The 13,581-nt window shown below is 38.6% G+C and overlaps 1 protein-coding gene across 1 annotated transcript in view; it reads left to right on the top strand.

The window, feature by feature from the left end:
- Positions 1 to 11,943, top strand: part of AOPEP (aminopeptidase O (putative)) — a 171,106-nt gene extending 159,163 nt beyond the window's left edge. The window contains exons 15-17 of the mRNA XM_033164197.1: positions 4,346 to 4,432; positions 8,023 to 8,225; positions 11,181 to 11,943. Of these exons, the coding sequence (XP_033020088.1) occupies positions 4,346 to 4,432; positions 8,023 to 8,163 (228 nt within the window). The 3' untranslated portion in view covers positions 8,164 to 8,225; positions 11,181 to 11,943. The remainder of the gene's footprint in view (positions 1 to 4,345; positions 4,433 to 8,022; positions 8,226 to 11,180) is intronic.
- Positions 11,944 to 13,581: the final 1,638 nt, after the last annotated feature.

Raw genomic sequence — 13,581 nt, 5'->3', positions numbered from 1 at the left:
GGTTTTAGTCAAACATACGTTGCAGCTATTTCTGCAAGAACTGCAGGCACAAAGATAACTTGGAATGATTTTATTGTTTCATGTGGGCTGAGCAGGGATGGGGAGTTGCTATGTGAATACTTTTTGCTTCCCATTAAACATGTCTTACCTTTTGTTGATTTTTCACACATCTTCCCAAAATGGGGTAAAAGGAGATGGGTGTTTGGTGAAGGAAGGCTTACCCATTTCCAAGTCCATTGCTTCCTTATCCAATCCCACATTGACTAAATGAATCAGAATGTGGTTGGGACATTCCTTCCTCCCTGCCTTCAATGTAAGGACTGTAGGTAGCAGAGTTTGCCCTCAGTGGTGCTGTCACAGATCCAGATCACAGCACTGTGGCATTTAATGTTCTTCACATGATCTGTGATTGGTTGAGATCATACCACGAAGAAGCTCTTTCATAATCCGTACATACATTCATACAGGGACACCCAAAATACAACAGGGGGGAAAGCATGGCTTCAAACATGATCAACAGTTGTGTAGAAGAAGTTTCCCATTCACTAGTTTCTCATTGCAGTTTTGCAGCAAAAGAACCCAACTTCACAAAAGTTTGATGTAGCACAAGTTTTATTTACTAGACCTTCAAGGAAACTGATACCATGGTGCTAAAGCTGTAATCTGTTCTCTCTGGGTGTGGGGCAAATCCAGGTGCCTGTCCAGGTCTGAGCAGCAGGGATACAAGTACATACAACTTTTAATCCAAACTTTTCTTCCAAAATACCAACCCAACGTATTTGGAAAGACCCAGTAACCTTTAAGTGTATATTATTGACCCATTATTGTTCGGCTAGTTGCCTTAATGGGGAATGATCAAATTATAAGCGAGTTTTAATTTTGTTGTTTCATTAAAAGCACCTTAAATAAAATCTTTTGGGGGTGGGTGGCTGCCAGTTAAAGACTGTGATTTGTTTCCAACAAAATCATCACATTAGCACAAGGACTTCAGCATGTGCAGTGGGATTTCCTCTCTCTCCAGAACGGATGAGGGGGGCAAGTAGAAGTGGATGGAACTATCTCATTTTCAGTCTACATGAAATGTACTAAATAAACCCAAAACACTCACTTGTAAGATCCATTGATTCAAGTGGGAATTCCTTCCAGACAGGAAGCAGCTGCATTCAGATGTAATGTTTATGATCTTCCATGGTTTGGAGGATCAAGTAGGAGCACTGTTTTTGCTGTGTGCTTCCTCTCATACTCCCTTTTTCTTTCATTCGTACATCATTTGATCAGACCTTTTTTACACTTACATTCACACAGACTATAGTTTGAGTGAATCCACCAAACAAGGATTGCAAACAAAGATCAAACTGTCTGAACATAGCCACTGTATTCAGTGGGGTTTTCTTCCAGGTAAGTGTGCAGAGAATTCCAGCCATAGGCATGCAGCTTTATATGATGGAGCAAACATTTGAGTAAAAAATATACCTGTATTTTAAAGCTATAAATTTTAACACCCAAGGCTGAATTCTTGTACTTAGGCTGCTGAAATCCCACAGAAATCATGTCCACAGCTGCAGTTCTGTGCATAAATTCTTTGGGCGTGTTGCATTAAACTCAGAATAAACATGCATAGGATTGCACTATACAGTGGTACCTCAGGTTGCAGACACGATCCGTTCCGGGGTGCTGTTTGCACCCCGAAAAGTCCGCATCCTGAGCGGCAATATCACACTTCTGAGCATGCACGAACTGCACAGAACACTTCTGAGCATGCACAGACCATGCAGCGAAACCCGGAAGCAAACACTTCCCGGTTTGCCGTGTTTGTAACCCGCAGTGAACGCAACACAAGGTACGACTGTAAATTGTTAGGTCAGTGGTGAATATTGATGCTGTTTTCACTTGCACGGCTGGCATGTAATGTTTTGTGATTTAATGTGTTGAAGTGTGGATGTAGCAGTTGTGTGGAACATTCCACAATAAATGCTTATTTGCAGGAGCAACAATTTCTTTTATGTGTTCCCCATCCCCACATTAAAGCTAAATCCTGCCAGTTATCATCTATTTGTAATAGACCTTGCTAATCAGTTTTGCCCACTCTGTAGAGTTGCTTATCCTTTTAGATAAATCCTTATTATGAGCCCACAGTGGCCAGTTTTGATCATTTACTTGGCATATTTATTATATGTATCTGATGTGGTTAAAAAAAGCATTAGCCCAGTCTGTAAAAGAAAAATGGCTAACTACTTCAGAACAGTCCAGATAGACTGTAGCACAAACCATTATAAGTTATTTCAGATTTCAAAGGTTGACACCATTTTCTTGGCAAGGATGGCCCTATCAATAGGCAGTATGTGTTTTGGGGAATCATGAGAAGGCATGCAAATTGATTAATATAATTTTATTATCTTTGCATTTTGCTGCCAGGGAAATGGGGTGTGCTCAGGATTTTCTCCCATAGGTTCTAAAGTAAATTGGCTGCCCTTGGGTAGTTTGACTTAAGGTATGATGGGAGGTCCATTTACTGCCCGACCTCACAGCAAAACATCTTGAGTAATCTCTGTCCTCCAGTCTGTATATCTCCAAGTGCTTTCAAAACTACACTTGATCAATCAGGTGCTTGACCTTGGGTTAGATCTGCAGACGTTTATCTTGTTAACCTGACACTCACGCAGAAAGGTACTAGTTTAGATCAGGGGTCACCAACCCAGCAGCCTTTATTGGTACCCCCAATAGGGGCTCTGGACTCGGAGCTGTCATTTTTTCGAAAATACACATCAGCTTCCATTATAGGGGGGGGAGCGTTTCTAGCCCTTAGTTATGAAATAAAATGTGCAGCTAACCTTCCAAACAATTTCTGTTAAATGAGCTAGCCTGGCTACAACATTCACACACCAATTCCTGCCTACTTCTGTCCCCCTTATGGTGCCACCTGTTTGCATGGCAAGGCCAGCCTTGGCATCAGACCTTCTGGCAGGAAATTTTTGGTGAGGAGTTATCCTGCTAGATAATCAGCACAGGCAGTGTGCTGGGGTATAGAATGTCACCTTAAGACTTCTTAAGATTTTTCTTTTACACTCCATTGCATAATGGCTTTGCTTTCTCCATGATGCTTTTGCTGCAACACTGTTTAAAAAAACATTAGGGAGTGAAATGGATATCCCTTTTTGTTTAATGTCTGAGGAGGGGCCATAATAGCAGTACTCCCCCCCCCTTTCTCCCAAAGGCTTAAAGATACTGACATCTTCACAGTTTGCACCTGCACTAACATGGAAACTGCTTCCTTGTGGTCCCATACCATAAGCCAACTTTTGGGTGGCAAAGACCAACATGATTGGACCTATCCATCTGGTTGCTTCATTCACACACATTGTCAGTGACTTGATTGCATCACAGGACAGCAGTTCCCAGCTTGGTCTTCATCAGTCAAGGAATATCTGTGAGAGTCCAGGCCCACTGCCCAGACACACTGACAGTGCCCCCTTCCCAAGCAATGTTATAAATTATCGCCATTCCCCCCTCCCTCCATGGATTTAACTCCCATGTTTTTATTTTTTTCATGGCTGCCTCTATTTTTGTTGTTTGTTTGTATGTATGTTATATATACATTGCTCTTTCTGTTCTGTAGTGTTATAATGGGCTGTTTCCATTTTGGAAAGGCAACTTATCAGTGCTATGACTACATAAACCCCTGGTGGATGCTGACCAGCAGGGCTTTTTCCATTCCTTTCACCATACCTGCCAGTCATATAAAGCTTGGGCTTCCAAGTACAAGCTGGCTGCGACAGTTCCAGTCACTAGGAGTGTGCCCTTCCATAAACCGTGTTTATGGAAGACAATCTTACTTGGCTATGAGTGATCGCCAAAGAAGAAGAAGCCCTCTGTGAACACTGATGGCACAGTTTCTTCTTCTGGGCAATCTTATCAGCTCCAACTGTGCAGAGAAAGCTATTTCATCACATTATTTTGCAATATTTCATTTTAAACACTGACCTGTTAAAAAAAATCAGTTTGATAAATAATAATTTAATGAAATAAGGCATTTCAGTATAAAACAATTTTGTAAGTTTTTATATATCAATACAATTCATTTGCCAATGTTCCTATCCATAGATACTGGTTATTGTAACAATCCCAGAGAGGGGTTATTTAGAATTTCAATGTTTTACATTAAGCCACATTTTATGTTTAGTATGTCTAGTTAGTATTAATGATCTGTCAGGGAGAAGTGCTTGATGGCCAAGTTCTGGAGATGGCAACTGGTGCTAAAAATAGGAAACTGCATTTTTATGAGCTTTATTGAACCAGTTGTAGTTTCTGAAGCTAATCTTTTACTTTTCTTTCCCAATTGCTAAAGGTTCGACATCGATGGTGTGAGCTTATTATCAAACATAAATACACAGCAGGGTATGTTGATGTTGAGAAATTCCTCAAGGAAGACCAGGTCAGTACTATTAACTAACATTTGCATTTAGCCAGAGTATCATAGGTATGTGAATGTTGGTATCTTGAAATAGGGACAGATGAAACTGCTTATTTTATGAACAAATTTCCTTGATGCATTTTTGTACAAGAATACATTTTTGACTGGAGAACTAAAACATAAAATTTGGAGGAAGGAAATTTCAAAGGGTAGCTAGCTGCATTTCAATTCTGCGTTTTGTTTCAGGTGTGAAATGTAGTTCACATTAAAAATGTGAGGCAAACTGATTTCTCCCCCACTACTCATTGGAAATTACCCTTAAATGGTCCCACCAATAAATCCTATCATATTTGCCATAACTTGTGTGGACCACATCAACAGCCTTCTGACAGCAGCATTGCTACTGAATGGGGGAAGCAGTGAGCCACCAAGGTCTGGGCTAAAAACGCTACTAGAGACCCTGAGGCAAATATTTGGCTGGTTACTTAAACACTCCACCCCTTAGCCTAACTCTTGGTCACTTGCAATTCTTCTGTTACCGCTTTTTCCAGTTCTCCTTCTCTTCTACTCCTCTCATCTTCATTACATTGCTCTGGACCAGTTTGGGCTAACTTTCTTCCTCGTTCTTTAAGCTGCTGTTTCCTAAGATGTTTTGCCTGCCCCATTCCTTCTTTCAGACTTCAGCAGTGGCCAGCCAAAGGTACTTAGGATTAGATCAAAGCAGCTCAGTTTAATAGTATTTGGACATTGCTGGGCCCCTGAACACTGCAGAATCCACTAGCTTGTAACAATATGCAGATATCTTGCCCTGAGCCCATGGGATAAAGTATTATCCAAGTTATTTTAGTTGCTTGGTTTGTTCCCCGGCCTGCATTTCCAGACCTTAAATAAGGACACTTTACAACATTTTAGCATAGATTAATTATATTAAAACCGTGTTTCAGATTTTTTAAAAGATGCAATATCCACGCCAATTGGAAAATAATTATGTCTCAAGTAAGCATTGTTATGATTTTGAAATCATTTTCCATTTGTTTTTCTATGTATAAATAATGTCTGGAGTGTAGCAACTACTTCCACGAAGGGTGGGTGGAAATGCATTGTGCTTTCCATAGAAGTAGCCTCTGCAATTTTCCAGATCTCCCACTTCAGAACACATATATATTTATATTTGTGTGCTGTTTGAGGAGTAGAATTCCTGATACCAAAGCTGCAGAAAACTTTTGGTCCTTTATTTCAATCATCTCCAAGAACTTGTGCAATCTATGGAATGATAAAGCATGAAATTGAAGTCTTATGTGTTTTCTAGTATTGAAAGGGGACTTGGTTGTTTTAGAAGTCTGAAGAAAATGCAAATGCAACCATTAACATTTAGAGTAACAGAACCAACAGTGTTTACTAAATTTGGATGTTTGAGTTATGGCTCATGGAATAGTCAATCAGAATGAGAACTCTCAGTATTGGTTTTACTTTCCAATTTGGCAGTAAGTGGTAGGTTGGTGGAATCTTACCACAGAAGTAACTTACCAACAGAAGGGCTTTTTCCAGCTGGAACTCACCAGAACTCAGTTCTGGCATCTCTCAGGTGGGCACCATTTCCATTCTGAGAGAACAAAGGAGGTGTTCATGGTGAGTTCCGGCACCATTTTTTCTAGAAAAACAGTACTGAGCAACACTGTTTCTCTAGATATTAAATGTTACTATTTGTAACAGAGATGTCCCAAAATGTTTTATGTCTATTATTCTATTGCAGTTTGCAGAGTAACTGTTAACTATTGTACTGAAACTAGTGCAGTTTTCATAGTAAGAACAAAATAATCACCTTGTTAGGTCAAACCAGAAGGCCATCTAAGACAACAGTGGCTAGCCAGGTGCCCCTGGGAAGCAATTTTTTAGGAAATCATGAAGCTAGTCCCCCACTCTAGCATACTGTATACATAGAGGTTCCAGTCATTGGGTTAGAGCTATGAACTATTAATTTGTCTCATACTTCCTTCATCACTGCGGGGTGGATCTATGGACTTGCAGCTGTTGGACTCCAACCCCCATCAGCCAGTACCAATATGATCAGTGGTTAGGGATGGTGGTTGCTGGAGTCCAGCTACAATGGGAGGACCACAGATTCCCCACCCCTCCACTAGTGACTAGTATCATAGACTGTGGTTAATCTTGATTACAGCTTGTGGTTTGTGTATGGCATGCAAATCATGAGCCGAGGTTTGTATGTAACACTAAGCCAAGCCATAGTTTAGCCCCAGGTAGCAAAGCAGCAGCAGGACCAGAGGAAGAGTGCTGCAGGAACCTGTACATATGCTCATTTTCACTAAGACAATTTGAATTAGTGTTACATGTGAACTGGAACACTGCATGATTTTGAATTCTAATACTTTTCATTTCTCTCCTTATACCTTTACAGTGTCCATAATTATATACAGTGCTTCCTTGTCATCCAACTATACGCAATGCGTGAAAAACTCCTGTAGTTTTTCAAAAGTTAGAAGTGCCTATATAACCATCTATTGCAACTCCAGGATCTTATTTTTGAAGTGGTTTAAACCAGTTTAGATAAATGCATATGGAGCTAGAGTTTTTATTAAGTTTCCATGACCATTCTGTTGCGTAATTACTCATATGCTAATATGCTGTTGCAACTGCTCAGTTTGAGGATTTGCCATCATAAATAATCTAGAATCACATGCTAATTTGACTTTGTATTAATCCCTTTTCAGATCATTTTTTAAAGTTAAATCGCACTGATTCTAGTAATAGCTCCTTCAGAAACCCAACTGCTTATACCTCTTCATTGCAAAAATCATTTATTTTTACCCTCTGTTTTTTGTCTTTTAACTAGATTCTGGCCCAAAGCCAGTGACTGAAACTTACAAAGTTGTTGAAGTTTTGAAAAAATGGCATAACATATTCATATGTATTAAATGCACAAGTGCATGAGGAAAAAGTGAAATTTTAGTTGACAATATGGCTACCCAAGTTTTGCAAAACTTGACTTCTTAGCTATATGCCTCCTACTTCTACAACCAACTCTGCAAGTTCTAGAAAATAGAAATAGATAATAAATTGCTTGCTTGCAACTGCAATCAACCAGATTATTTTTACAATCCCCCATGGTTGCAGCAGCTATGATCTTGTATTTTCATGATAGTACAGAATTATTGTCTGGATGCAGAAAGGTTCTGTAAAAAAAAAATCAGTAGAAGACTCAATTTTATTCCAGTGATGCTCACTTGGCTATAAAGATTACGCTTTTCAATCTCAACTATTAAAAAAAATTCAAATATACTGGAGTTTGTTATAAAATATTCTACAGAATATTAATAATATTCTGAGTAGACCAATTGACATTACTGGACATGGCTAACATAGAACTATTAATTACAGTGGATCTACTTTGGATAGAACATAGTTGGAAACAACTTTGTAGGTTTCCAGTTGTGTTGTGCTTTTAAAAAAGTCTTACAAAGAACCTTGAAACTTTTTAGGAGGGAAAACTTGTGCATGTTTAAATTGCAAGTTTGGTACAGCTGCTGTTATCTTGAAAAGCACCACACTGGAATTGATTATATTATAGGATTATTGTTTTCTTCCTCTTTCAGGCAATGGGTGTCTACCTATATGGAGAGTTAATGGTGAATGAGGATGCAAAACAGCAAGAAATTGCACGTAAAAGTTTTGCCACAACCCGTGACCAAATGGATGTGTCCTCCGCTACAGTAGTGGCAGAGATGTTGTTTTGATGAGGTGGTTATTCTTTCCCAGATAGTTCATTTCTCAGGGGAAGAAAATAGTTTATGAATGAGTAAGTTTATTTATTGAAACCTAATATCTTCAAAGTAAAGAAAACTATCCAGAGAGGGAGCTGTGTTAAACAGTAGGGTAAATAATAGGGTAAAATCATAGAAGATGGCCAGGAATGTTTCAATGTAAGTTTTTGAAAGAAGCAACTTTCTCCCATAGTATCTGTATTTCTATGAGCAAGCAAATATTTTGAAATCTGGACTCTAGCTAAGATTGTTATGGTGTATCATATACCGTGATCAAAACATAGATCTCTTGAGGCTGAAAAGAATCCGCACAAATTTTACATATGTTTGGAACATGTGAGAATGACAAGTTTTATAGCTTACATTCTTGCATAGTTGCCAGTATCTTTAATGGGAGCTCCCAGCAAATAAAAATTACCTATGCTCCTAAATACATTTAATATTTGGATATATCTGTGGTGGAAATAGGCAACTTTTTATTGCATATAATTAATTGGTTTAACATGAACATTTTTAATGCCAAAGTTGAGGAAGGTTTGCCATGGGAAAATAATAACCTTATACCAAGTTGAACATCATTTTGCCAGCCAGTTTTCGCAGGCTTTTGAAGCAGCCTGAACCCATTTGGAAATCATTGGTGTTCCCTCAGTTTTTATGTGATCAGCATGTCGTGTAATGCTAAACAGAACTGGTCTTAGCCATCCTATGGTGGGCATTATGACAGCCTGCAATGCAGTCGGACAAACGTTTAATCAATGCATTAAACAGCAACTAGTAATACAGAGTAGCTAAAGTTTAGTATAAGGATCCTTTCCAGACCAGTATTCTTAGGTTTTCATTTAATGAGGTTAACAATTTAAAAGACACAAATCATTTGGATTATTCACATAACTTTTACACATGAAGTAGTATTAAAAGACCAACCAGTAATAAAATTGTTCCACTAGAAATGAATGCTTAGGAAAGGATGCACCAGGATATAAAAAGTGTTAGTTGTGTTTGTGTATTTTTGTTTTTTGTAGAAAGGGCTGCTCTGGCTATGAAGTTGAATGTGGAAAATCTTCATATGTGGGGGACAAAGATATACCAAATAAACTGCTGGGCTTTGCTTGCAAACGTATATTCAGCTTGGCTTCTGGTTAATGTAGACTGTAAGGAACTAGCAAAATGTGGTTTAGTAATTTGATAACATGTTCAGTTTCACCTTAATTTATTTAGAACAGAGTCAGAAATTCAAATTTAAAATGGGTTATTCTTCTGCTGTGTGAGCAATTCATTCAATCCACCACAGTATTTTATTTTTTTTAATTAACAATTTATATAAGAACACTTAACTCTGTTGGCAATAGAATACTCTTCATACTGTTTTATGAACCTTTTATACTGTTTTATAGAGCTGATACATATGATTTGTTTTGAGTAGCCAAAATGGTGAGCCAACGAATATTCTAGCATGTAAACGAAATCAGTGAAAACTTAGCTTTTTCAAGTTATCTCAATGGAAAAGAGAAAAGCCACCCATATTTCCTTCGTTTTGGTTGTTTGGGTTCCTGGCATGCTGATTTGTGACTTAAGATTAAAATCACATTGCCAGGGATTACCACATAACCACGACATTGGCATCTGTTACTGCATGTAGGTATGGCAATCTCATATCCATACTGTTGGAACCCCTGAATCTACTTCTCCTAAAAAATGTACAGACATGTCACTGAAGGACTTCAGCTGCTATTGTAACTATGTTCAGATGAAGACCTCTCTAGCGAGGTGCAGAGCTTAGCTGATTGGTGAACAGTGACTGATTTCCTCTTTGTTCACAGTGGCTAAGTTCTGCACCTGAAGAGAAGGTGAGATGGAAAACTCTCTTAAAACGTTGACTGCTGCTCTAGTAGTATCATAGCACAAGTTTGCCTGGAATCTAGTTTGCAGATTGTAACAGGCGAAGAAGCCGTGGGAAAGATGCAAACCCTGTACCCTTCCTCCTGCCAAGAATGAAAAGAATCCACGTGAGCAAACACCCTTGCTTGGCTACAGTATAGAAGTAATCAATAACTGTGAAAGAGCATAATGCTAAAAAGTATTGTGTTTTATAAAAAGAATGTGTCATTCTTAAAGCAGCCCCAATGTGTGCAAAGTCCAGTGTGTATATATTGTTGATATGAAATGGCTGTTTCTTATTGGAACTGTCCCCTTGCAGCAGATACTGTTCCTGGCTGTCGATGGACCCGTCCTCCGGTGCCTACTGAGCTGATATCAGTTCTGATTTTATATACTGGCTCAGTTCAGCAGGAACAGGAGTAGAGCCCTAAAGCAAAAAAGATTCTTTTCTAAATGCACAGACGTCTATGAAAACCTAACTCTTACTTCATGTCTGAAACCAAAGATAGAACAGACCAGTACTTTGATGTGGATCACAAACAAATCCTTACATGGACTACATGCCATGCTCTTGCAAAAGGAGCTAGTAGCTTTGCCAGTGGGTGGGTGAAGTATGTGTAGGCTGTGTCAAGTTAGGATTACTCATTCAATGAGGAAGCAAGCTGTAGTATCCTGGGTACTTCATTCTGGCATTCAACCTACTAGTTGCTATTTTCCGAACAGGGGAATAATGTTTTGTTGTTGCTCTTCTTTCCAATTAAATATAATTTCAAGGAAGCTGTGCTGGTGATCACAGAATTCTCATAATACTGTGGTGTGACTTTTTATACTGTGCTGTGGAATACTGGACCTGATGTCTTCTCAAGTTACATTCAGCCTTATGACAGAGCATGTGACATTCATGTGAATATCAAGTTCCAGTTTCTACTCCATTACATCTGTTGCGATTCTCTCCCACTTCATGCATACAAGGAAAATTAGATTAAGAGAGATGCCCCCTTTCATGAAGGATAGTAAAGAAAAGAAAAGCCATCCCCTACATTACTGAACTTTTTTACAAGCATTCCTTCACTGTGACAGAGTAGTAAGTTTTACCACTGTTTCCCTTGCAGGAAAGATCAGAGACTTTTAATGTATCTTCTAGCAAAGACTGGTGGTACTAAGATTTCATTGACCTTGAACATCAAAGGAACAATTTATGTGACTGCTAAAACAATCAGCTGACAAATATTTTACCCCATACTTTTCTTTGCCAGAGGGTAATGGCAATGAAGCAGGAAAAAACTTGAATATCCCCTCACTTCTTTAAGTGTCTGTGGCGCCAACTTATTATCTGCTAGAAGACACTTTATTGTAATATTTATCATGAGGTATTATGCAAACCAGGCCAGAAAATCACCAGAAACAGATTTATTTAAATAGGTATTTTGTACTAATTAAAATGGTGCCTAATTTTGCATTTAGCAAACTGATAATTGAAATCTGCTGCAAAATTTAAAGTCGGTCTGGAGCAAATAATTACTAAACTAAATTGTTAATACTGAGATTGTGGACATTTTTATCATGTTTAGCACAGCTACAGGGAAAAATAACTAGATGCAAAATGGATCCTTGGGGGATGTAAACAATATGAAGAAAACTGATGTGATAAAGATGTCTATCTTTCTCAAGGTCTTTTTATGGGTAACTTATTGCCACAATATTGTGAGCACACCATTAAAACTCTTATATTTCATGGTTAATAGTGACAAGCTGGTCACATCACTTTGCTATGAATGAAGCTAATCGTGTTACTTATTAATCACAGTAGTTGTGGAAGTCCTGTCTTGTAAAATAATGGCAATAAGCTTTATAAATAAACAATTTTGTAAATCATGCATGTGCCAAAGTTGTATTTTCTCCTTTGTATTTTGTCTCAAAATTATCAGTTGGTTTACTGATGACTACAAAAAGAAAAGGAGATACCGTAATCAAAAACCTTTATGAATGCACAAAACCAGAAACTCTGTTCCTGCTTACCTTCCTTAGGGGCATTCACCAAGTGCCCATATGCACACAAGAGAGCTGCTCTGTCTGTGGCACCCAACTCGAAAGAGTTCAGTTCCCAAACTCTAATTAACTGAAATATGCTCCGACAGCAGTCCTGGATTCAGTCTTCCAAATTCAGGAGAAATCTGGAGTTTGTATGGCGCCATACTGAGTTACTGCAGTCACAGTTAATGTAGACCTTTTGATGTATTCAAGAAAGGATCCGCTGCATTCATGAAGCAAGTTATGCTCTATTTCACAGGGGTTTTTTTTGCAGAAAATAACAAAGAGAAAGCAAGTAATTCTTTTGTTGTTCAATTGTGAAAGATGCAAAAGCTGAGTAAGGCAACGCAAATGTATTTGCCACTGTACATGAAGGAGCTGTTGCCTTTTTATCTGTCCTTGTGATTTTATTTTGATTTGTTAAATGTCAACATATAAATTATATTGCCGAGCATCTCTCTTAGCACAGCCTGTTAATCAGGTGAAAAAGCATTGCCTTAAATGCAGCACCATTGTTGTCGTCATCCTCTATGGATGTTCATGTTTAGCTTGTTTCACTGTCAAACAACAGGCATGGTGTTGCCCAAGGGTTACAGTTCCTACATTGTAATCCAGGGGGAATTATTAACTCATAGATATGCCAACTTCCATTTGTTAAATAAAATAAACATTTTCTCCCAAATATCCAAATATCATGCCCTCTCTGGTGGGCAAGAACACATTGTGCTGGCTATTATTTTGACATAACAATAGATTATGCGAGGGGTCCCTAAACTAAGGCCCGGGGGCCAGATGCAGCCCAATCTCATTCTAACTCCGGCCCGCGGACAGTCCAGGAATCAGCGTGTTTTTACATGAGTAGAATGTGTCCTTTTATTTAAAATGCATCTCTGGGTTATTTGTGGGGCATAGGAATTCATTCATATTTTTTTTCAAAATATAGTCTGGCCCCCCACAAGGCCTGAGGGACAGTGGACTGGCCCCCTGCTGAAAAAGTTTGCTGACCCCTGGATTACGCTATACTATTGTTAACTATATGCTGATTTGCCAAATTGGGTGGATCAGTAGTCTAAATCAGTATAAGGCAACTTCTTTATACTCTGTCTCTCTGGGTTAGAGCAGCACCCTCTGCACCTTCTTTACCCTGTAAAACTCTGGATCATGGTACTGTAGAAAAAGCATTACATCAGACATTGAGGAAGAATTCTCATATAACTGCTTAAGGCAATACAATTCATCTAATAAACTGAACTCTACAAGAGCATATGCTACAATAAATCTTTACTTTTTAAAGTGCCACACAAGACATTGCTGTGACGAGCTGACACATGTTAATTTTGTGGTGTTTCGCAAGTTAAGAGTTGGTTCTATGACATGTTGAAATTGAGTAAATCAATCCAGAAGTTATGCCAAATGACACAGATAGAATTTGAAGCCAAAGATTGGTAAGTAGGGCTGGGCGATATCTGGTTTTCAACATCA

This window comes from Lacerta agilis, chromosome 11 (genome assembly GCF_009819535.1).
Source record: "Lacerta agilis isolate rLacAgi1 chromosome 11, rLacAgi1.pri, whole genome shotgun sequence".
NCBI classification, from domain to species: domain Eukaryota; kingdom Metazoa; phylum Chordata; class Lepidosauria; order Squamata; family Lacertidae; genus Lacerta; species Lacerta agilis.
Note: the sequence above shows the minus strand (reverse complement) of the source record. Positions and strands in the feature narration are given on the sequence as shown.